Source organism: Carassius carassius, chromosome 27, assembly GCF_963082965.1.
Source record: "Carassius carassius chromosome 27, fCarCar2.1, whole genome shotgun sequence".
Classification (NCBI taxonomy): Eukaryota; Metazoa; Chordata; class Actinopteri; order Cypriniformes; family Cyprinidae; genus Carassius; species Carassius carassius.
The window spans coordinates 22,937,773-22,963,121 of NC_081781.1; the positions used below are offsets into that span (position 1 = coordinate 22,937,773).

Sequence of the window (25,349 nt, forward strand, 5' to 3'; positions counted from 1 at the left end):
AGATGTCAAAGTCACCTTTATTTGTGTGATGTGTGAGAGATGTCCTTCCTGTTCATGTTACCACTAAAGATATGACTTCAGTGGCCACTAATTGTTTCATTGCAAACAGATCGTTGAAATGTTCTATCATTAATTCAATATTGTATTTCCCCTATCATTGTTATAATCTAGTTATTATTGCATCATTACAATTATTGTTGGTATTTTCTGTTTGCAAATGAGAACTTTCAAACTGAAAGTTTTGCTTGTCAGTGCTTATTTAACTTATCAAAATGTATTTATTGCTGATTGTAAGCATTTTTTTTATTTTGTTTGTATTTATCTGGATAATGAAACAATAGAATATATTTTCCTTTATATTAAATTATGATCTTCCGTATTAATCGTAAGATTGTCGTTTCGTTAAGTTTCAACAGTTAATATATTATACTGCAATGACATTTTGTAACTACATTTTGATTTATTTTTAAAGTGAAACTTAATTTAAAATGAGAATGCAAAGAGGATTGTTTTGCATTTTATTTATTATTTTTCTCCCTAATGTTGGACTGCAGTTTCAGGATGTTTATGCCTCTATAATCCTTTATTATTTGGCTCTGACCATCTAGAATGTAAACCGAGTTGTCTTGACAATAACAGTCCTGTGCCTGTGATTTTAGAAATCTGATGTTTAGACTGGGATCCTCTCATTAAGACTTCTTTTGATATGAACAAATCGTAGACAGTAAATGCATTATAGTACAAATCTCATGACCCTCGCAGTGGTCCGAACCTCTGATCGCAGCAGCATTTCGATCTAAATGGGCAGTTAATAAGGGAATTGTTAAAGATGCATTTGTGTATTCATTTTGAAACCATGTTATGTACACCAGCAAGCATGTGTTGTTTTGATTTATGACTCAAAGTTCGTATTTATTTACAGATTTTGGACCACTTCTATTTGCTAAGTGCCTAACAGTACATTCCAAGAGTCTTGAACCTTTTTAGGATTGTAATCCAGAGTGGTTATATAGATTTTCGTTGAAATTCGAGGTTAACAGGATTGACATTGAGCGAGCTACAGTCGAATGTGTCCTATGTTAGCAGCTACTGCTGTTCACATCAATATGTTTCTTTTGTAACGACAGATTGCAGTTTAAATCAATAAAACACCTATTTATAAGCAAACTGACCCTGTCTTTTTTTTTTCTCAAAATGGTTTCAGAAAGTTGTTTTGTAAGTTCATCATAGCAAGGCCACTGGCTCTGATACTCAACTCCAATTCAAACAGCTGTGCTTATTATTTCATGCCATATTTTGACATTCTCCCTGGATAAGTTCTTATTCCTCGACAAACTTGCATTCCACACTGATCCCAATACAGCTGAATGCTTTGAGACGTGGGGGCTGTAAATGAACCGGCTACACAGCTCAAACTGTTTTCCTGGAAAAGTGCTCAAACACAGGAAATCAAAATTCAGTCCCGGCCCAGTGGTGAGGATGTGAAGAGCCCCTGAACTGTGTCTTTTCCTGGCACTGATGTCTATGGCTTTTTGAATCTCATTCAAAAGTACTGGCAATGACGGGACGACTAGATAGAAAGCACATGCCCCTTGAGAACAGACAGTTTGTTACTGTAGTAACAGTCAGGTATAGTACATAGTGGTATAGTGCATGTTTGCTCCCTGCGTCACCGAACAAGCATCCATGCTCTGCGAGGACGGTCAGTCTTTGCTTGGTTTAGTTTAATTTCCCTTCGAGAGAGATTCTTGAGGAAAGCTGTGATCATGAATACAATCATAGCAGATAGGAGCCAGATGACCATCTGAGTAGTACAAAGTTCAGCAGTTTCAATGCTTTAGCCTTTGGTCTTTAAAGAAATAGTTCACCAAAAATGGGAAACCCTGTTGTCATTTAATAACCATATTAGATGTAATAAAATGAGATATTGCATATTACAAAAGACAATGTATCACCATTTCAACACAATTAAGAAGCTTCTGTTTTCAACATTGGTCATAGGACATGTTTTATGAGCAGGAAATCAGCATATTAAAAATGATTTCTGAAGGATCATGCGACACTGAAGACTGGAGTAATGATGCTGGGCATCACATGAATAAGTTGCATTTTAAAATATATTAAAATGTCAAAATTATGTTTTACAGTGTAGTCATAAAATTATATAATTTATTTTTACTGTATATAATTGTCACTGGGTCTTTTTCATGAGGAAGTTAATGACAAATTTTTATATGAGGCAACCCTTTAAAACATTACGTAGCAAAGCATAACAGCAATCCAGTGCTTGTCATTTTTGGGAAAAGTGCTGTAATTGTTAGTTATTCTTTCAGGAACACACACTTGACAGTGCGTGTCCATTTGCACCAGGGCTGTGGGTCACTATGCCTTTAAGAACAGACATGAGGAATAAGGCCAAAGTCTCAGTTGAGCAATACCCGCATAGACTTTGTAATAACTCTATCAGCTTTTTTTTCAGTGTTTCAGAGGGCAATGAATAATCAAAAAGAGCTCTGCTCTCGAGTTTACAGTATCAGAAGATTGAAACGATTTGCACTAAAAGGGGCATTTCGGGGAGTTTCTAGATAAGGGAACGCGTGGTTGTCGGTTTAACCTCAAGCCAGTGCAATAACTAAATAAGCCTAAGAAAGCAGAACAAAACAACTTGAGATCACAAGCATCCAATTTTATCAATTCAAAAACAAACACTGCTAAAAAAAGAGAAAAGAATCAAGGCTAATTGAAATCTACTGATATTTGACATCAGGCCCCAAGAAGATGTGTGCGTGATCTTTTTGTGTGGCTGGTTTGGGTGAGAACTGATCGCAGTGGACTTTTTGCACCCACGTCAGGATCTCATGACTCTCTGCTCTGATTTTTGCCTTCAGGTTTACAGGGGAGGAAGGAGAATTTTCCTCCCTTCACTACAGGCACAGGCAGTGATATCGCCACAGGTCAACCATTAAAAGATCTGTAAAAACATGTCAACTCTCAGCCTATCAGCCCGTTTATGGGGGGAAGGGAGGAGAGATATACAGAAAGAGGATGAAAGAGAAAGATAGACAGAAAGAACACCTACTCAGCATTGCGTGTTTGGCTGTCACAACTGACTTTATCTGCTGGCCGAGAGCTAAAGATGTGACTGACGTCTGCACTGTGAGCAGATTCTACTAATGAAATCAAAATAATTAAGAGTTTGGAAGACCTTGAGTTTGCATTTATTAATGTTAGAACTCTATATAAAAGCTGTACTAGGAAGGAACAAGTCATAAAAATAAATACAAAGAATGTGTCAATGCGTATCTGTGCACATATACAATGAAACGCAAAACAAGGCGAAAAAGGGGGAACCACCCAAAATAACACCATTGTTCATCTAATCAGACAAACTTCCCTTTAAGGCAGAAGGAACCATGGGAACAGGAGTCATGGGAACAGAATCCATGGCAACGGCCAGCCAGGGTCAAGAAGCGTTTGTCCAAGACTGCTGTCTTATCACACGAGCAGCGAGAGGAAAAATACATCTGTCAATCAATAGCTGACTGATGTTGCAGTTTTCTAACTGGATGAGAATGGAGGTAATGTTCTACAAAGTCCAATCCGTCTACTTTGTGTCTACCACATGTTCCTGCAATGGTTAACCATAGCTTGTACCTGAAAGAAATAATAGAGCAGGCATGGTGTTAGGAATAGCTATGGTGGATGATAAATATTAAATTCTGTATACCTCATGGTAGTCACTATAGTCACCAAATGACCATCGAAATAACCTTGATGTTCAAATGCATCATCACACATCGTTCTCTTCAGATAATGGACGGCATTGAGAGTTGAACTGACATAGAAAACATTAGTCACTTCACATTTGTTTATTGGCCTTTAAATATGGCAATAACGGCCACTGCATTCTGGGGCCAAAGGAAGTTCTTAACCAGTAGAAGGTGTGGCCTGGGAAAGGTTGCAGATGAACCCCGTCCTCACTCTGATTGGCTGAAGCCCTGGATCTGTTCCTTGGTTTAAAACACTTTCTGGGTTTTCATTCCCTAGAAAACATAAAAGGATACAAATTAATTTTGATATTTTTTTAGTTTGGTTCAAACCATTAAAACAAAGAGACTAAACGGTGAAGAGACTTCAATATAGAAAAACAGCTATTCGTTAAACAAAAAACAGCCTGTTTTTAGGGAGTGTGCAGACTTTTTAAAATTGTTTAACTTTTGGGGGCGGGGGGGGGAAAGGGCATGCAAATTAAACAAGTATTTTTTTTTTTACCCTTAAATTGGTTAAATGTGATGCAATTAACATGTAACGACCTATTTTAGAAAAAAATAAATGATTAATAATATATATGTATATATATATATATATATGTATATATATATATATATATATATATAAATATATATATATATATATATATATATATATATATCTCAGGCATTTGATCAGCTAGAGACAAAAAAGAAGGAAAATCTGACCATGCCCCAAGCCACGCCCCAAGCACTCATTATTAGAAATATATATTTTAGCTCATTAAAAGATATATCTTATATTGTAAAAATACATACTGTCCTGTAAAGAAATAAAAGGCAGCAATTAATAAATCACGACAACAATATAATAATATATTATAATAAAGTACTTTAATATATTATAGTAAAGTATATAGAATTGTTATTATTATTAAAGTACCTGCCAAAAGTTTGGAAACATTACAATTATTAATGATTTTGAAATAACTATCTTCTGTTCATCAAGGCTGAATTATTTGATCAAAAAGTTAAAAAAAAATTAAATAATAAAATAAATATTGTGAAATATTATTACAAATACAAAATAAGTTTTCAATTTTAATATTTTATCAAATGTAATGTTATTCCTGTGATGCAAAGCAGAATTTTCTTCATCACAACTCCAGTTTTCAGTGTCACGTGATCTTTAAGAAATCATTACAATTAATTTGAGAAACATTTCTGATTATTATCAATGTTGAAAACAATTTTGCTGCTTCATATTTTGTTTGGAAATGGTGATAAACTTAATTTTCAGGAATTTTTGATAAATATAAAGTTTAATGAACAGCATTTATCAAATATATTAATTAAATTTGTTAATGGATTTATTAAATAGAAATCATTTTTAATGTTGTCACTCACTTTTCATCACTTTCATGCATAAAGAACAGAATTATTAATTTCTCTCTTTTTTTTTTTATCTTATACAAATGTTTGAGTGGTATAATTGTTTCCACATAAAATATTAAGCAGCAAAACTGTTTTTAAAATTGATAATAATAAGAAATGTTTCTGGAGCAGCAAATTAGCATATTAGAATGATTTCTGAAGGATTATGTAACTCTGAAACTTTATAGATTTATAGGTTTCTAATGACGAAATGTTGCATTCCCAAATGCAAATAGAGTTGTTGAAAGAGTTGTTACCTGTAGCCGAAGAACCGCTTCTCAATATTATTAACTCGTCGTTATCTTTAGGTCACGTCCCAAAACCATTCAAGCTGGTGGTTATTAAGCCTCTCATTAAGAAACCACAACTAGATCCTAGTGAACTGGCAAATTATAGGCCTATTTTAAATCTTCCATTTTTGTCAAAATTTTTTTAAAAAGTTGTGTCTGCTCAATTGAGCTCCTTCCTGCAAAAAAAGAAAGATCTGTATAAAGTATTTCAGTCAGGTTTCTGGCCCCACCATAGCACAGAAACTGCACCATTTTGTTTAGTTAAATGGGGTGTCATCTCATTTATCTCCAGTAAAATATTGAGCGCCACAAGGAATACTAGGTCCTCTTCTATTTTTATACAGCAACTTGTCTTTTGAAAACCATATTTCCCATGTTACATAAACAGCATTCTTCCATCTTAGAAACATTGCCAAGCTACGAAACATGTTACCTGTTTCTGATGCAGAAAAGCTAGTTCATGCATTCATGACCTCTAGACTGGACTATTGTAATGCACTTCTAGGTGGTTGTCCTGCTTCGTCAATAAACAAGCTACAGGTAGTCCAAAATGCAGCAGCTAGAGTCCTTACCAGGTCAAGAAAATATGATCATATTACCCCAATTTTACAGTCTCTGCACTGGCTACCTATTAAGTTCCGTATCAGTTACAAATTATCGTTACTTACCTATAAGGCCCTAAATGGTTTAGCTCCTGCGTACCTAACTAGCCTTCTACCACGCTACAATCCATCACACACCCTAAGGTCACAAAATGCTGGACTTTTGGTAGTTCCTAGGATAGCAAAGTCCACTAAAGGAGGTAGAGCTTTCTCACATTTGGCTCCCAAACTCTGGAATAGCCTTCCTGATAATGTTCGGGGTTCAGACACACTCTCTCTGTTTAAATCTAGATTAAAAACGCATCTCTTTCGCCAAGCATTCGAATAATGTATCTCTTAAATTGTGACTGTAGTTGTATCTGATCAAATGTGCATTATTATTCTTTAGCTTGTGTTAAACTAATTAATTTTACTTGGTCGAAACAGCAGCTACGCTAATTATGTCTCTATTTGTTTCTCTGCTTTGGTATCTAGGATTCACACAAGCTCCAGTCTGGATCCAGAACACCTGAGAAGAGATGATGCTGACCCTCAGAGGACACCAGATGATGCCAACCCTGAAACAACTTACAGAACTAACAAATATTGCTACTTACTATGCAATCACATAATAATTGCTGTTAATAGTGTTCATGGTCTGGTTGACAACGTCTTTCTGAAAATTCCTATCATATGCACATAAACTGACAGTCACCACTTATAAGCTACTACTAAATATTGTAGAAACTGAATTTTCTGCAAAGTTGCTTTGCAATGATTTGTATCGTAAAAAGCGCTTAAATTGAATTGAAATAAAATAAAGCGGCTCAAACCAAGCACAGCTAGCACTAACAGTGAATCAAAACTAAACAGTACTGTAACCGCAGACATGTAGTGCGTCAGACTACAGCCTATTATATAATTAAATCACAACCGTTTGGGAATCTTATGACAGCACTAAGCAATCTCACCGCCATTCATAAAAAGTCACCGGGCCGAGTAACGCATTTCAGCGCTGATTATACACGCGTTTGACGCTTTGAATCATTTGAGCCCTTTTAACTGTCCTGCAGATGGCGCTGAGCTCGTACAGTGCTCTTAGGACCATTCAGTCTTTTCGCAGTTTAATTAATAGCTTTAGGCCATTTGCACAATTTCAGTCATAATGAAGTAACCAACAGAGGTCGGAAAATACGGAAAAATCACATCCCTGATATATACATACGCACACACATATATAACAAGGATTTTTTGGAAAGTACTGAGCCGAGTTTTTCTAAAAATAATATCAAATAGAAAAATTATATCAAAGGCGCCTTTTACACCGGGGCATCTTTATTCCCGTTGTACACTATATCTATATCTATCTAAATATATATCTATATCTATATCTATATATATATATATATATATAGAGTGGTGTAACGATAAACGTATTTATAATGAACTGTTCAGTATGTGGTTTTTGGTTCATTACACATTACAAACTAGAGGTCGACTGATATATCGGGCTGATATTTGTCATTTTTTAATATATCGGCATTGGCCGATATCCGTGTTTAGTAGCGCCGATTTAAAGCCAGGCACGTCGGCAGGCAGCCCCGTGTTATTGGTGCGGTGGAAAGTGCTGCTGCCGCATGTGAAGCACCCCAAGCCAAAACTTTTGGAAGATTCAACAAAAGTCCTGGGAGATAAAGGTAGTCAGAGAATTTCACTCAGTAAATGGGGTGGAGAAGTTGGCAGTTCTCACAAACACTGTAGCGTGATTGAGGGCTCCGTTACTCCGCCCCGCTCACAGACAGCAGCGTGCTCGGAGAGACAGCTGTCCTGGAGCTGCCCCGAACGGTGAATGACATTTGTTCAAAAGCATGGTTTGATGCAGACAATAACCAGTTTTCCATCCAACTCATTTGTATTTAGGGATGTCAATATTCGATCATTTTTATGATCGATCGTCGTTTAAATTAACGATCAATTAATAACCTTAATGCTGCAAAATGCGTCCGCAGCGGTATTATTATGTGCAAAAGCCACTTGGGAAAAAAAGCTTTCTCAACCGAATTAAAGGGGTTTTAGTCTGAATAAAATGCTAGTAGCAGGACTGTAAAATGAATAGATGTGATGATGATCATTTGATAAAATGAAGAGAGCGCGCCATACGTTGGAGATCATTTTACTTTGTTGACTGTTTCCCGTCAAGGAGAACGCTGAATGCGCCTCTTTAAATGGTTTCGTGGTGCTCGTTGTTGTATTTTAAAACGCAACTGCAATGTTTTCAAATGACACTATAGTAGTGGTGCAACGGATCATCACTGATCCTTGATCCGTTTGGATCAATATCTTCGGTTCGGCAAACACGTGACCCGCGGATTGATTTATGAAAAAAAAAAAGTTGCGCATGTTCAGTCCACACTCAGTGGTCATGGCGAGCAGAGGAACGGAGGAGCTTGAACGCCCCACGCATTTTGGCTTCCCTGTCAGATATAATGATGAAGGAAAGAGGTTAGAGTGTAAAACCGTGACGGTGCGTAGAGCCACGTTACGACATCCCGTCGTGCACCCACTTCAGCGAAAAGAATGTGGATTTTTTTTTTTTTTGCTGATCCGAAAAATGATCCGATCTATACGAGGACAAGCGAGCGCGGGTTTGGCTAGATGTATTTGGAGGTTATTGCTCACGTCTCGTTCTGCACATATCCAAATGTTTCCATATTCGCAATGTATCTGAAAGTTAAACTATAAGATTTTTTATTTTTTTAATGTAAACTAGACGGAAAAGATCATCCTCTTCACATGAGCAAAAACGTGCATAACAGCAGAGTGGACTGGTATACTACGGTCTACAGTCGTGGCCAAAAGTTTTGAGAATTACATAAATATTAGTTTTCAAAAAGTTTCTGCTAAACTGCTTTTAGATCTTTGTTTCAGTTGTTTCTGTGATGTACTGAAATATAATTACAAGCACTTCATACGTTTCAAAGGCTTTTATCGACAATTACATGACATTTATGCAAAGAGTCAGTATTTGCAGTGTTGGCCCTTCTTTTTCAGGACCTCTGCAATTCGACTGGGCATGCTCTCAATCAACTTCTGGGCCAAATCCTGACTGATAGCAACCCATTCTTTCATAATCACTTCTTGGAGTTTGTCAGAATTAGTGGGTTTTTGTTTGTCCACCCGCCTCTTGAGGATTGACCACAAGTTCTCAATGGGATTAAGATCTGGGGAGTTTCCAGGCCATGGACCCAAAATTTCAACATTCTGGTCCCCGAGCCACTTAGTTATCACTTTTGCCTTATGGCACGGTGCTCCATCGTGCTGCTGGAAAATGCATTGTTCTTCACCAATCTGTTGTTGGATTGTTGGAAGAAGTTGCTGTTGGAGGGTGTTTTGGTACCATTCTTTATTCATGGCTGTGTTTTTGGGCAGAATTGTGAGTGAGCCCACTCCCTTGGATGAGAAGCAACCCCACACATGAATGGTGTCAGGATGCTTTACTGTTGGCATGACACAGGACTGATTGTAGCGCTCACCTTTTCTTCTCCGGACAAGCCTTTTTCCAGATGCCTCAAACAATCGGAAAGGGGCTTCATCTGAGAATACGACTTTGCCCCAGTCCTCAGCAGTCCATTCACTATACTTTCTGCAGAAGATCAATCTGTCCCTGATGTTTTTTTGGAGAGAAGTGGCTTCTTTGCTGCCCTTCTTGACACCAGGCCATCTTCCAAAAGTCTTCGCCTCACTGTGCGTGCAGATGCGCTCACACCTGCCTGCTGCCATTCCTGAGCAAGCTATGCACTGGTGGCACTCCGATCCCGCAGCTGAATCCTCTTTAGGAGACGATCCTGGTGCTTGCTGGACTTTCTTGGACGCCCTGAAGCCTTCTTTACAAGAATTGAACCTCTTTCCTTGAAGTTCTTGATGATCCTATAAATTGTTGATTTAGGTGCAATCTTAGTAGCCACAATATCCTTGCCTGTAAAGCCATTTTTATGCAACGCAATGATGACTGCACGCGTTTCTTTGCAGGTCACCATGGTTAACAATGGAAGAACAATGATTTCAAGCATCACCCTTCTTTTAACATGTCAAGTCTGCCATTCTAACCCAATCAGCCTGACATAATGATCTCCAGCCTTGTGCTCGTCAACATTCTCACCTGAGTTAACAAGACGATTACTGAAATGATCTCAGCAGGTCCTTTAATGACAGCAATGAAATGCAGTGGAAAGGTTTTTTTGGGATTAAGTTCATTTTCATGGCAAAGAAGGACTATGCAATCCATCTGATCACTCTTCATAACATTTGGAGTATATTCAAATTGCTATTATAAAAACTTAAGCAGCAACTTTTCCAATTTCCAGTATTTATGTAATTCTCAAAACTTTTGTCCACGACTGTATTTAAACTGACCAGTGTAACCTTTTATATGTTTGGTTGACTGTACTTTATTTTAATAATGAACAGACTGCGGTGTAAGTTTGAAATTAGAATGCACTTTAGATGTTCTGTGTCATTCATACCAAACACAAATATTGCTGGTTGCTAGTGTGTTTGCAGCACTACTGTTATTTATTTTTTATTTTTTATATTTTTCAGTTTAATTGATTTTTATTTCTAAAATTGTATTTATTTAAATGTATATTTAAGTTTACACTTATGTTCCAACAAACTTGAAAAATTCTACTTGATAAATGCTCTAAAACTTTTATTTAAATGATTGACTTTTTATTTATATATATATATATATATATATATATATATATATTACCTGTTTTATATATTTAATACTTGGTCAGTTTATTGATCTGTTTGGTTAACTTTGGATACATTTTTTATTTTAATACTGTGCAGTGCACAAAATTAAGATTCGAGAGATGGTTCAAGTCGGTGCTCAATAATGTTGTGCATCCACTTATTAGTAGTGTGACATTTTAGCATGCAAATGAAGGGGAAAACTTCAAGATATCGGCCCTAAAAATCGGCAGCACATATCGGCCATCGGCTGACCCTGACCTCTAAACATCGGCATCGGCTATAGAAAAACCCATATCGGTCGATCTCTGTTACAAACCGAACGATTTGTTGGACTTAACATATTATAATTGTAAAATAAAAGACCTTAAAGTGTCTGAAATATAATTTTCTCAGTGCCACTGTGTTCAATAATACTGCCCAAATGACGTAACGCGTAAATTTTTACAAAGCTCATCGTTCTGAACAGCAAGGTGTGCTCTGATTGGCTGAATACCTCAAGCGTGTGACGGAAATGTTAAACCCCTCACCATACTGTCATGCCATGTGTCCCGGCGCAATGAGATAAAACCAATGAAACCCATTACAAATGAGGCATTTGTTGCATCCAGTGGGTACATAATTACTGATTATAATGACTTATACTGTCTTTTTACACGTTGCGTTGCATATCGTGACGCATAAACATAAAACCATGTCTCCATTTGTGATCGGAGAAACGACAAACAACAACTGCTACTCTTCACTGCTCAAAACTCGCTTTTGAATCATCAGTGGCAAAGTCTTTAAATATGAAAACGTACTTACAGGCTGTGAGTCAGAAGAGCCAGACTGTCCTTGCAAAGTTGGAATTGCCCCACTTTATAGAAACAGCCTGTCTGCAAAGCCTTCCCAAGTTCAGGAAACAGTCCTCTGAAAAATTTGCTGCACATATCTAAATATTTGGTTTGAATTGTTCTGGAACAGTGTTGTAAATACAACTTAAACCACTGATTTCTAGTTGTGTCCTCTTTTGGAAGGCCAAACAAAGTAGTTTCGCTTTCACAATGAAACACACAGCATCTCCACAACATGACGGCAGAGCAATACTACCGCGAGAATTAAAGTTACGCCTTATTTCTTTGCATAAACATTTGCCCAGTGTAATGCAGATCTTCCCACACAGTGACGTAGACATGTGGGGGCTTTTAAACGAGGGGTTTTAGGAGGGCATGGACGAGTCTTAACTTTTATAAAGAATATCTCTTTGGGTTTGAGACTTGAGTCTTTGCAACTTTAGGAATCTTATCTATGCACGAACAGCTTGTAACACTCCAAAGAGAAAGGAAAAATTCAAATTGCATCATATGACCCCTTTAATAATTTATAGAGTTTAAAGACAACATGAATACAAATGATTTCTTTCTAAAACTTGCCATCTGCAAGATTTCTCTTTATCCATTTATTTGACCTTTTTGGTCGACCCTTTAGTGCTGACCAATGTGTCCCTAGTTTTTACCTTATTAAACTTAACTAACTCATGTTTCTGGAACATGCTACAAAAAAAGACTCCAAAACAGACATGACAAGAAAAATAGGGGTTGGTTACACAATTTGAGTGAAAGTTTGTGGGAGAAAATAAGGGCTCCACAGAGCCGTTTGGTTGATCCTCCATTGTAATCTACGGTGCTTTTAGTCTTGGTAAGGAACCGAAGTGGTTAAACGTCCAATATGAATTCCCATAAAACCCAAGCAAACATACCCCAAGTAAGCAGCTGAGGGAAATGAGTGCCAAATTTACTGTGGCCAGGTTTGTGGGGGACGACAATGTAGAACATGGCTAAGTACACATCCAGCTATGTTTTGCTACAGTCATTCCTGTGGCCGTGATGCTTATTATGAAACCCCTTGATGCCCAAGCTCTGGTTTTTCATGAGAAAAACGTCTCCCATGAGGCTGGGTGCTAGTCTTGTTTCATTTTCAGTCTAAACCTCATGATGTTTAGAATAGAAAGCAAATACATGAACACCAAACTTCCAGTGAAGCCACATTTCCTACAGACAGCGCTAAAAATCTGCATCAATTGGAAGATCACTGTAGGCACTCCCTGCATTGCTTATTTGTATAAAGCTGTTGGATCCGCAACTATCTCCATTACTTGGGCTTTCACTGAAAAAGAATGTCTGTCGCTTTGACATCACACATTGCTATCAATGTGAACGCCCTTAACCTTGTACAATGTACAACCTTTGAGTGATATTAGCATCCCACACATTGGCAACTTCCATGCTTGGAGTAATAACAGGCATGACTGATTTCTCCAGTTCCCCGTAACAATAACAACCAGTAACAACACATGACACATCATAATAAGAGGGTTTGTATTGGATGAATCCTTCAGAACTGACTGCTGATTTCACATCTGGTATTGCAATGTTCTAAGCGTGAAAATGCTGCTTACAAACATAATCATTTACTTCATTTGGTTGCATTTCCATTGCGTCACTCTATGCCACCAAGACTGATCCCCTCCCTGTACTACGGCATCTATTCAATCTGGAGAGAAGCAAAACCATAAACATACTTGAACAGTGTAGACGGATGTTGAATGGATCTCCCAACAAGCCTCTATATCAGACGCAACACATTCGTTTTGAGAGGCAGCGCCTTGCTATTACAGTGAAGCAGAGTGGTCGGGAAATGCTCTCCAGCAAGTAGGCCACTCATACTCATGTGCTCTGCATTTTACATTTGACTGCCTCTGTACAGTACGGCCTCTGTAATCACACCAGCAGCTTGAGACAAACCGTAAATGTTTACATATGCCTTCAAGGGGGCCGCTCCAAATTCACTTGATATCCAGTCTTTTTCTCACCCTTTGTCACACTCAGACAAGCGCACACTGTGCTGTTAACAAGAATAGATGAGAGCTATTATGCTTTTTTATTACTCCATAAAGCAGAACACATGGGGCAAGTCCTTAGTAGAGTAGCAAGACAGGAAATAGCGAATGGAAACCTGTAGCTTAGGAGGGGTGTTCATGGCCTGACGTTCACCCTTCTTCATGCTACCCTTTTAGAAATGGCATATGAGCGCTTTGAGAACTCAGTAGTTGCATGAAGTAGTACAGATGTAAAATAAGTGACCCGGTCCGCAAGGCCCAACTCGCTGAACCAGGACAAGCACAGAGCGAACAAGAGACGACTTCTCTTGAGGGCTCTCGTGTCAACCCCTGCGACTCTGCCTCTTTGATTTATGAAGCTCAGATGGAGTCTGGAGGGCTGGGAGGAGATAAAAAGTTTCTTGAAATGAACACCTTAGTGAAACCTGCTGCTGTATAAGGCAACACAGAAAGGGCCCCTTCACCTGGAGCACCGCAGTCCAGAAATCTTCTCATTAGGGGTACACATCAGTCTGGGCACTGAGAAACCAGAGCTGTGGAGAACCTGTCAGCCCGATCAGAATCTGTTTCTGCACTTGAGTAGTATATCTTAGGAAACAGAAATGATTTGAAAACCCCCAAGCTATTCTGGGTTCAGTCGAAACAAAACCTCCACAATAATCAAACCAAATTGCTAAATTACAGAGATGAGCAGCTCGAAAAACGTTTCACAATCATGGGAGCCTTTACCCCGCAGAACCACAGCAGCTTAAGGCATCCAGATCCAACACTGATTGCTAATAATGAGTCAGTGCGGTACCGGCCAAGACACATGGTACAGCTCTGTAAAATCCCTGTACTCCTCACCCTGCTGGAAACATTGAGTCAGCCAAGGCCTTTTGTTTCAAGTTTATCTGTGTGAAAATAATGTGAGGCTTCAGCTTAGACACGCTGGGTTAAAAAAATAAAAATGGTACTTTCATGTTGCCCAGGCTTCAAATAAGTTGAAAACAGACTGTAGGTCCAGGATCCTCTGCCATGCTTTCCTGACAGAATGAAGAGTTTCGTTGTTCCCTTGTTGTTCCTGCAGATCCCACTGAACTCGCAAATCCTCCATGTGGCCTGGCAAAGGGGCAGCTTAATAAGAGCCTCGTTTTGTCCTTTGTGAGCCAAGGCTGGGGACATCAGCAAAAAAAAAATTCTAATTCAGAAATGCTCCATTTTCTCTGTGGAGATTTGAGGACACTGCGGCTTTTCAACAGAGCCAAAATATGAAGAACAGAAATGGGGGATTGCAGTTGTGTAATTGCCCTTACATAATCTCAATATAAATTTAATGAATTTGATGATAACCACCATTGACAGTAAACACCATTGTTTGCAGGCTTGTTTTTCATTGGAGGTAGGGTCAGGGTCATTCATGTAGCTCAACTTAACCTCATTCTTTACAGGCTAGGCCTTGGGGATCAGGAAGAAGAATCCAACTGACAGGGCTCTGTCTGTCTGGGTTTGACCGAAAGTTACTGAAGAGGAGTTTTGGTACCCATGTATACAATGCCCTCTGCTGAAAGAGGAACACTGAGTCCTGGGAGTACGGACATTTGCAGCTTTGACAGGGTGAGTCATTCTGTTTAGCACTTAAATAGAAGGGGGTTTCTGTTCAACAATGACACTAACACATAAGTACAGACAGAAATCTGCACATGTGCTTCTGTGCAACAACACATATACACTCAATGAGCACTGGTGAAGCACCAGCACCTGTGAAACGAATGAATCTTAAGGGAAACATGGCTAATGCAGAGGCTTTCATCTGGTACTTCCATATTCACATGGATAAACGTGTGGCTGGAATACAGAGCAGCAGCTGCAGTCTGAGATGTGACCAGATGGCGGTTCCTAGAAGAAATCCCACCAGTTCTTGCACGTCTTTTCACCAATTGAACAGGCAAGAAGGAACAAATTTCCAGAAATTACCCAACACCTGGATAAATCAGTAACCGAAAATGAACCGCCTCTAAGCAAGACAATTCTCTCAATGACTCTCTAATATGAGCTTGGGAAGTGGCTCACAACATAACTAAAGTGTGAAGTTCAAAGTTGTTTTGGCTTCTCAAACTTCTGCAGACAGGTTGGTTCTAAGTTGGTCATCAATAACAATGCAAAACACAATTTTGCATTAAAGTATATCTGATAATCTAGTCATTGAAAGCACATTGTAGATACGGTTCTCTGTTTGGACGATGTAAAAAAAATAAAAAGGATGATTTTCTTTATAAATCATAAATATTTTCTTCTAGAGAAAACAAGCAATTACACAACATGAACAAAATTAAACATGGCAGTCCAGAAATATGATCTTCCAAACAAAATAAAGGTAGGAGAAGGTATGGGAAAAACCCAGAATCCATGAAAAAGAGAGAAAGTAAAAGTGGAAAAGAGGAACGCTGGCTGAGAGAAGGAAAGTAAAACTGGGATAGAGGACAGCAAATGAGAGTTAAAAGGAGGCAAAGAAATGAAAAGTCGGGAAAGAGAAAGAGAAAAGGGAGAGGGGGAGAGAACAAAGCCATCTTTGTGTGAGGCGCTGAGAGAGTGGAGCAGAGCCAGGGCTTAGGGGGTGTTTCACAAGAGTACACTGACTGCATTCCTGCAATGTGATTATGGCCACATTTAATATATTCTCCTGCAGGAAACACACTTAACCCTTCACTGTCCATCGGCTCGCATCAACTGTCCTTGAACCTGAAATCTTTTCCTTTATAATTACCCAGTAAGTGAATATTATGCAAGTAAAACAGTTTAGTTATGACCTAACACGGCTTGCCAAAAGAACCAACAACAGACTCGTTCCTGGTGATTGCTTTACAGTCATTCATTGACTTTGCTTTGTGTTTTGCGGTGTCAGACTACTCTAAATCCAGGCTAATTCGGCCTGAAGCTATAACGCTGGGGATTCCCAGCACTGGATATTCTTTAGGTAGTACGCAAAGGCAAATCTGAAGTGAAACTTCATGCATTTTATCTGAAACTAAAAGTATTTAATGAGGAAATTTGTTAGAAGTACTCAAACATGCCAGAGCACGTTTAGCAAAGAACTTGATGAAATTTACCTGGAGGGCACAATTTTTTGGCTGGTCTATAAAAAGGGGGAAGATTATTTGATAATTATAAAAATATGAAGGAAGAAAGAAAACTAGGTATAAACAAGGTAATAAGCTAATTATAAATATACTTAGTGTATCTGTATTAAGATCATAGTAAATTCAGAACAATATGCACTTTTAACCAACAATTCAGTATAAGCTAAAAAGCTTTTTCACCATCAGGCCAAGCAGTTCTGAGCTTGATGAATAATAGGACCATTTTCATTAGAAAGCCGTTGTACAGTGCAATACAAACCAATTCCAATTTCACAATTCCTGGAAGACCACACACAGATCTGTCAGCTAGAGAAGACAACCCCTATTTTGACGGGCCCACCCTTGCTCCCTCTATGATTCTGTGTGTTTACACCTAACACAGAGAGAGGGAAAATTAGATAATGAAGAGAGAGCAGCACATCATTGGGGTGGACCACTCCCTGAGGCCACAAATATAGTAGCCTACTCATTCTCGAGCCACCTATTCATATATTCTTATACACTCCCCTCTTCAACAACTGCATCGATTTCTACCAGTTGCTGGGGAAAAAAACAGGAGCAGCTGAGAAAGAGATGGTGGGTGGGTGGATGGGAAACCAATGCTGGACTAAATAAAATCTCCCCTCCAAAGGATCAATGCTAAACTTGGCAATTTAATTCCAAGAGGATATTGCCATTCACAAAGGCTTCCCTTTGCCTTCAGCTATCTAGGCCTGTTATCCCTCTCATTAAAGGCACAGTCTTAAGCTGTAGTGTAGCAACAGGAGAAGCATTATCCCAGACCTGCTTTTCCCTGCCCATTACGGAAAGAAACATTTTTGTCAGTCTAACCACAATCTAATGAGTTTGGACCAAAGCTACTGTCATTTAGATGTGTTACATAACAGTTTTCCAATAGAAACCTAATAGAGCATAGGCGGGGCTAAGGACAATTATAAAGTATCATTGTTTTAGCTGTACAAGTACAGCCAAGTTCAACTTCTTAGGAAACATCACTTTTTTCAATTAGGCCAAGTCTTAAGCCCTATTCGTACGGGACTAGTTTTACAGGGGGTCGTTAGAGAATAAGGTGTTTCACAGACCTACTTGGTGATTTTAATCCCGTCCGAATCTGCCACGTCTGTGTTTTTCTCACACAACCTCTGTGATAATTCCAGAGCAAATTAGCTACTGTTTTTCAGCAAACTCAGTGATCCTCTGAGAAAACTAATCCCGTCTGAATGCGAATGTCTGTGATTGGCGGTGATATTTTATTTCACAACGCGTTTCCTTGTGTTTTTGGCCAACGTGAATTACCATAGATGCTCTTACCGCGTGCATGTTTGATATATTTGCTTACTGGCAAAGAAATAATAATAAAAAAAATAATAAAAATAATAAAATCAAGAGCAAGATCTAGTAAACTGTTAATACTGGCTATTGTAATATCAGCATCAGGTAAGATTACTCACGTTCATTTATGTACTCAGTTACATAATGTTTTAATTACATTTAATAAAAAAAAAGAAAAGAAAAAAAAGGAAAACAAGTTAAACTAAAGGAACCACACATTAACATGGTTTTGCTATACTAGCCATTTAGTATTTATTGTGTAATAATACTAATAGCAATCATTCTGAATTAATGCAATGCACGCATACAGAGCGCGTGATCTCTGTGACGCCCAGATGCACAAATCAGACCCTCCCACCTCTGTAATAAACACGGAGATGTTAGTCCGGTCCGAATTGGTACATGAAAATCGCAGACGTCAGGTAGTAAGAATCGAAACTCAAACGTAGTTTAGAAAACTAGTCCCGTCCGAATAGGGCTTTAGAGCAGCTGTAGCGATGACTGCAGAAAATTCAGCTTTGCCATCACAAGGATAAACTACACAATTCTGTGATGCCTTAACATGTTGTGTTTTCTATTTTTTATTTAGACACAACAGAATAAATTAATAATAATAATAATAATTAACTTTATTACAATTTGAAATAATGAATTAAATTCAGAGCCGTAAGTAAGCTACATCACATCAACGAAACCACTTAGTTCCTGTTGAACAAAGTTTAAAAAACAAACTTTGTTGTGAGCAACAGGTTAAGAGAAACAATTAAACAATGACAAGCACTGTTTAGATGTTTCAAATCAGCTATTTGCTAAGATTTCAGGTAGAGTGCAATATTCAAATGCAACATTATACCAAGAGCAAAGGGCTGTGAATCTGGTACAGAAAGGGTATAATTCATGTTTACAGAATGAGTGCTGAGAGGTGCACATACAATTTTAACTGAGTAATACTGTATATTAGGACGCAATCCGAAAGTAAACTTTGGGCAAAATTATGGGGATATGTGTTGAGATGGTGAGAAACAGAATAAGAGAGAGATCTAAAAGGCAGAAATAGTCAGCTAATCCCTACAAACATCTGTTGTGTTCTGACTGACACCAGAAGCTGCCGTCTGTGACCTCACTAACACTGATGTAAAGGTTAATCATTAAAGTGCATATACACCAATACTCATCTCTTAGGTCATGTTTACAACGATGTAGTAAAAAATGGAAAAAAATTTCTCTTGAATTTTTACAAAAAGTTTCACGTATTCATGACAACATTTTCAAAACGATTCGCATTTACACATATCCGCAAAAAAACTTTGTATTACGTATGCCATGCAAAAATATGCATTTTCAGTCCCCAAAACACCGTTGTTGTGTAAACGAACATAACGCATAAAACTTTTCCTGTTTTTGGCTGAAAACATTGTCATGTAAACGGCCCCTTAGGTACAAGAAAGGCGTATGACTAACCCCATAACAACCCGTTTATCACAGGCTCACACTACCCTGACCTACTCTCAATCACAATTTGAGCACAAGGAGCTTCATTTTCTGCATAGAATTCAGCTACTAAATCATTACAAATACTAATCCCCAAGGGCATGATCCTCAAGATATTTACTTATTTATTTTTTAATCAGGGTAGTTTGGAAGAAGGCTTCACACATCATTATAATCCTGTGCAAAGTATTGCTGAGGCTCTAGGTGAGGACTTCCAGCCTCTGATGCCCCACTCGGGTTAAAGGGATACTCCACCCCAAAATGAAAATTTTGTCTTAAATCCCTTACCCCTATATCATTCCAAACCCGTAAAAGCGTTGTTCGTCTTCTGAACACAATTTAATATATTTTGGATGAAAACCGGGAGGCTTGAGACTGTCCCATTGACTGCCAAGTAAGTTACACTGTCAAGGTCCAGTAAAGTATGAAAGACATCGTCAGAATATCTGCCATCAGTATTTCAACTGTAACGTTATGAAGCGAATTCTGGGTATGCTCTCCTGTGTCCGCGGCGCCACAAGGATGCACTGTTTCTACATGTATTTATGCTTTGATTTTGAAAGAAAACAGCACATCCTTGTGGAGCGGCTGACACAGAAGAGTGGAGGCAGTTTGAGTGATGTAGAGAGACACTGAGGACACTGTTGACAAAGGAATTGTTGAATAAAGTCAAAAAAAATTTTTTTTCGCATACAAACAGTATACTCATCACTTCATAACGTTACGGTTGAACCACTGATGGTGTCACGATCATTAGCTGGAGTGCCCATGAACTCCAATAGAGGGCACTCCACTCGGGGCTTGTTGTATTTCCAACTCCATTCCCCAGAATCCCATGCTTAGGACTAATCACCACCAGGTGTTCCCCATTAATCCTGCTGGACACAAAATATTTTGTTTTTGAGCAACAAACAAAATATTAGAAACAGTAGAATTTTTTTCTTTGATTTGTTTCCTAAGAAGAAAAAATGAATAAGACTGACATCTTTAGTTAACCTAAATCTGTTATTATAGTTATTTAATTTTAGTTATATAATTCATATACATATCACTCATATCATTCAGTTATATAATAATAACCATACACATAATTTGATTTAATAATAGCACAATTTGAAGCAAAAACAGAATGTTCTGACAAGCTTTGTGAAATTATACCACGTAAAGTTTTCAGAAGACAGGCAAAAAAGTTGCTAGTCAACCATTTTAATCCTCCACACACAATGGACAGACAAACCTGGACTGTGTATTTGTTGAACATTATCTCTCAACTTTTCTCTAATGTAAAAAAAACTGTACATTTATGGCTTTCAGTTTTTAATGTTGTCATCTTTTCTAAAATCTTTGTAAAAATTATTTTATTGTTATTTATGAATTAATATTACTTAATTTATTTTAATTATTATTGTTTATTTTATTTATGAATTTTTTTTTCTTTATTTTGAAGTCTACCAGGGGGTGGGACGGGTTGGGATGGGTTCAAAATTTGCACAGTTGCTTTTTGTTTTAAACTACTGTTCCTAGAAGAAAAATTCAATAAACAGTTGTTGAAAAAAAAAAAAACATTTCAGAAGACTGTCAGCTCCCCCCAGAAACACATTCATATAAACCCCCAAATCAATATTGAGGATTTTCTTCCAATAGTTTGTGCATCATGAACAGAGTGATGGGAGTGATCTGCCTGCAACAGTATTTTTCTCTGTACATTCATCTTCAGTTTTTCTGACCTGTGTTAACAGGCGTTTACTGACTTTATATTTTAGCATAAATTACATTTTGTAAAATGATTGCATTGCAACGCAGTTTGTGCAAGTCCAGAACAGAGCGTTGCAATAAGGCAAAAAACAGCCGGTTGGCGATCGCGTAAAGTATATTTCGGCCATCCGCACACCGTCGGCATTACGTTATTTTCATCAGCAAGAGGGCTTGCACACAGCCGCGCACCCCATGGTACTGCACATGTGAGCTTATCTGTCCATGCTCATCTGCGGTTGAGTATACTTTTGAAAGCTGTGCAGATGCGGCTGTGCACGAGATGGAAAGGAATGCTGAATGTGAAGTGTACCTGGGCCTTGAGTTCGGCCATCCTACACACACACACATGACTGACCGCTCACTCGCACCAACAGGAGGAGTAGGGGTCAGTCTGAGGGATTCCTACTCTTTTAGTCATCGAGGAGATATGGATAACAGCGCATAACGCAGGAACGGTATAATGGAAAATTGTGGTTTTGAAACCATAAAACACTACAAACCAAAAAAAAAAAACAATTGAACTACCTACCCCAGTGCACTTCACTGCTTCCTATGCTTTACCATGGCACTTTTCACAAGATAAAACTGTACAGGGCACTTAAATGCTTTGTCAATTACAATAGCAATACATAGCAATAGGAATGTGAAGATTTTGAATGAGTTTTTTTTTTTTTTTTGCTTTTTGGTACTTCAGATGATATGTGTTTAATGGCCTGACTCTTGTTTGACCAGGATAACATCAAGGTACACTATACATACACCATAGTTTGAAGGCTTTGCAGTAATTTTCCGTGATTGGTTCAGTTAAAGGGCTCTTGGGTAAAACTTCATTCTTCATTCTTCTCCACCTTTGGCACTTCACCCATTGTGTATGCACATGAACAGACATGCAGTTCCAGTTGACTAGGGGTTGCCAATCCTGCTTCCCTGGAGAGTTTAGCTGCAGAGTTTAGTTTCAACCTGCCCCAACACACCAGCTTGGAATTTTCTAATAATCTGGAATCTGATCTAATTCAGAATTTAATTAGGATTGGAGTGAAACTCTGCAGGATAGTGCCTCATTAAGAACAAGACTTGACACCCTTGCAACAGCCTTAATTGCATGTTCAAGAAAGGGGCTAGTAAATTTAAAAATTGTAGTGGAGGAAAGCTAATGCTAAGGAAACCTGGTCCTAGCTGAGGGAGGTGATATAGCGGACCATTTCACTAGATGTCTCTGCTGGGTGTTTATTTACAAATGGACAGGAACATGATTGCCTTCAACCCAAGAAGAAGGTGTTGATGGTCCATGAAATAGTCCATGGAAACCATTTCTAAATGTCCTGGAGGTGCTGCCCAATAATAATAAGCCATTTAAAGACAATCCACATGAATTTAGTAGGGGTGCCAGTGTCAGTCTCTGTGGTTGTGGATTGCCACATGATACCCAGTAGTGCTGCCTCAATAAAGAGCTACATTCATATCCATCTCATGGATTGACCGGGTTATGCCACTGGCCATGAACATACAGGAAACCTAGGCATGCACGCCTCAATAAGATCTGCACATGAATTGTAAGTTTGTCCATACAACTTCCTTTGTAGCCTATACCATCTGTTTTAGACATTCCGTCTCAGATGAAGCAAATTTACCTTTGCCAATAATTCAGGTGTGAGAAGTTCAGTCATTTCAATTCAAAAAGAATGAGACCAAGCTGAACTTCTAGAAAATATCCACTTCAGCAAGTTCCATTCATCCATTCATCCATTTTTTCAAGTTTCCCAGCAAGACATGAGTGGTAGACCACACTACATCCTCTTTGCCAAATGGCAATTCTACCATTCTTTAATGATATGGCCTCGGGCCTTAGCTGGAAGCAAGAACAACATTTGACTCAAATATATTAGATTCCTTTGTAGAATTCTTCTTATGCGCATGCTTAGCACTAGATCTGAAAACATTAATAAAAAGAAAACCATAATAAACCACAAGTAACAAATAAGAAAGGGAAAGGCATTAAAATCAAGAAGTCCCATTACAGAAATATGTTTTACAATCCCTCAGACTGGATAACAATTCAGAAATTCATACAGTGGAAATGGTAATAAAATACCTCACCTCAAATTTTTTTTGAATAATGACAAATAGTTCATATGAATCTGACTCTTGACTCTGTAGTAACTGATCCAACACTCCAAAAAAGTATTTCCTAATAAAAATAAATTTTAAAGCAAAAATCTTTAGCACTACTTCACACATGTACTGTATCTTTCTCAGCCCACTTCCCACTGACCTCATTCAAACAAAGGAATCTATATAAATTACTTAAGGGTCGACTTAAGGGACTAGTTAGGTTAGATAAATAAAGCTCAAGAGTTTTGTTCTCAAGGTGGCAATTTGCAAATCTTAGGTGATTAGCAGCTAATTTTTGTGATTAGTTGATAAGACATATGAGGCATAATTTTGTTCTTACCTTTTTTTTTCTTTTAAGAATATGATGTTTACAGTACTATACACTGTACTACTATCAGCATTATGAACTACATTATTTATAGTGATACATTTGCACACACCTTTACTAACACTTTGATATAGGTGTTTAGAGCTTATTGTATGCAGAGTTATTAAATAAATGCTCCTGATATTTATTTAGGCATGAAGCTCTAAGCTCAGTTAAATGAATCAGTGTGTACTGAGAGACATATTCATGATTAATGTCAGCATGCTCCCATCATATGGCGCTACGGCGTTTACTGTAAAGTATGAAAGCAGGTTCGAGTCACTTTGCACTCATGGTGAGATGAAAAGGGTGACCATATGGACAGATAGACACAGTGCCGTCCAGCTCTTCTATTCTGCAGTGACAGCATATGTGCTCCATGGTGAGTCCCAGCAGGCTGTTAAACAATCCTGTATCCATAAGTGAAATGCCAGACATTTGAGATCAAGGGTAATATCTCTTTTGTTCTTTCTCTCCTCTGCATTTTGCCTTGTATTAGAGGTTGAACACCAGGTTGAACACCAACTGCATGCCATTTCCTTTGCGTAGTCAACAAATCAAAAAGAAGCTGAGAAGTATTCTCAAATTAATAATTTTTCAGTTATTGAGTAAACGGGTCACACTGCACAAAACCACTTATGACTTATAGGTCTCTTATTTACACAGAGTCTACACCTTGCAATGAATCCAAACAATTCCAAAAGAGCACCAGTCCTCTCATTTTGGATCAGAAACATGAAACAAAATAAATAATAATAATAATAAAAAATTAAAAAATTACACTATCGTTTGAAGGTTTGGGATCAGAAATATTTTTAATAGTTTTAATGAAAAATGTATTTTATGCTCATCAAGACTGTATTTATTTGAACAGTAATAACTACAGTATAATAATTACTACAGTAAAAATTGTAATATTGTACAATATTCCAATTCTAAAATGTAATTTATCCTAAAGCTGATTTTATAGCATCATTACTCCAGTCTTAAGTGTCCTTTAGAAATCATTTTCATATGTGGGAATACATGTTGAAACATATCAGAATGATTTCTGGAAAAAAAAGAAAAAAAGAAAAATGTACTGACTCCAAAGTCATAGTTTCAACAATTTGGGAACTAAATGTGAAAAACTGTTCGTCTTCACATTTTTTGACAATGTCTGATGTAAGAAGACCTATGGTTTTGTTTCTTGTCAGGAACTTAAACTTTAGGCTTATTGGACATTTTAAACACTGAGATTAACTAACCATCTCACAACTTCCTTTGAAAATCACATAAAAATGTCTCATGACATTTCTGGAAAAGGAAGTTATGCAACATGGAGGGATGACAGCAATACAGAATGAGTTAAAAGTAATGAGATCATTTATCGAGATGAGGCATCATTTACTGGTGGGTTAAGGGCCAAAATATTTATTCCAAGTGCATGTTTTTCCATCGTTTCTAAATGAGAGACATCTTGTGTTTTTAAGCAGTCATGTTG

The 25,349-nt window shown here is 37.8% G+C and overlaps 1 protein-coding gene across 3 annotated transcripts in view; it reads right to left on the bottom strand.

Annotated features, from left to right (window-relative positions):
* Positions 1–3,188: 3,188 nt before the first annotated feature.
* Positions 3,189–25,349, bottom strand: part of rad51b (RAD51 paralog B) — a 61,701-nt gene continuing 39,540 nt past the window's right edge. The window contains exons 10-12 of one of the 3 annotated variants that reach the window (XR_009424219.1): positions 14,686–14,844; positions 3,728–4,043; positions 3,189–3,654 (exon numbers count right to left, since the gene is read on the bottom strand). Coding sequence is in view for 2 of the 3 variants with exons in the window: in XM_059513160.1 (XP_059369143.1) it covers positions 3,928–4,043; positions 14,686–14,844 (275 nt within the window). In the remaining variant the exon portion in view is untranslated. Of the gene's footprint in view, positions 4,044–14,685; positions 14,845–25,349 lie in introns of all 3 variants that reach the window. The other 2 variants (XM_059513160.1, XM_059513161.1) reach the window with 2 other exon arrangements.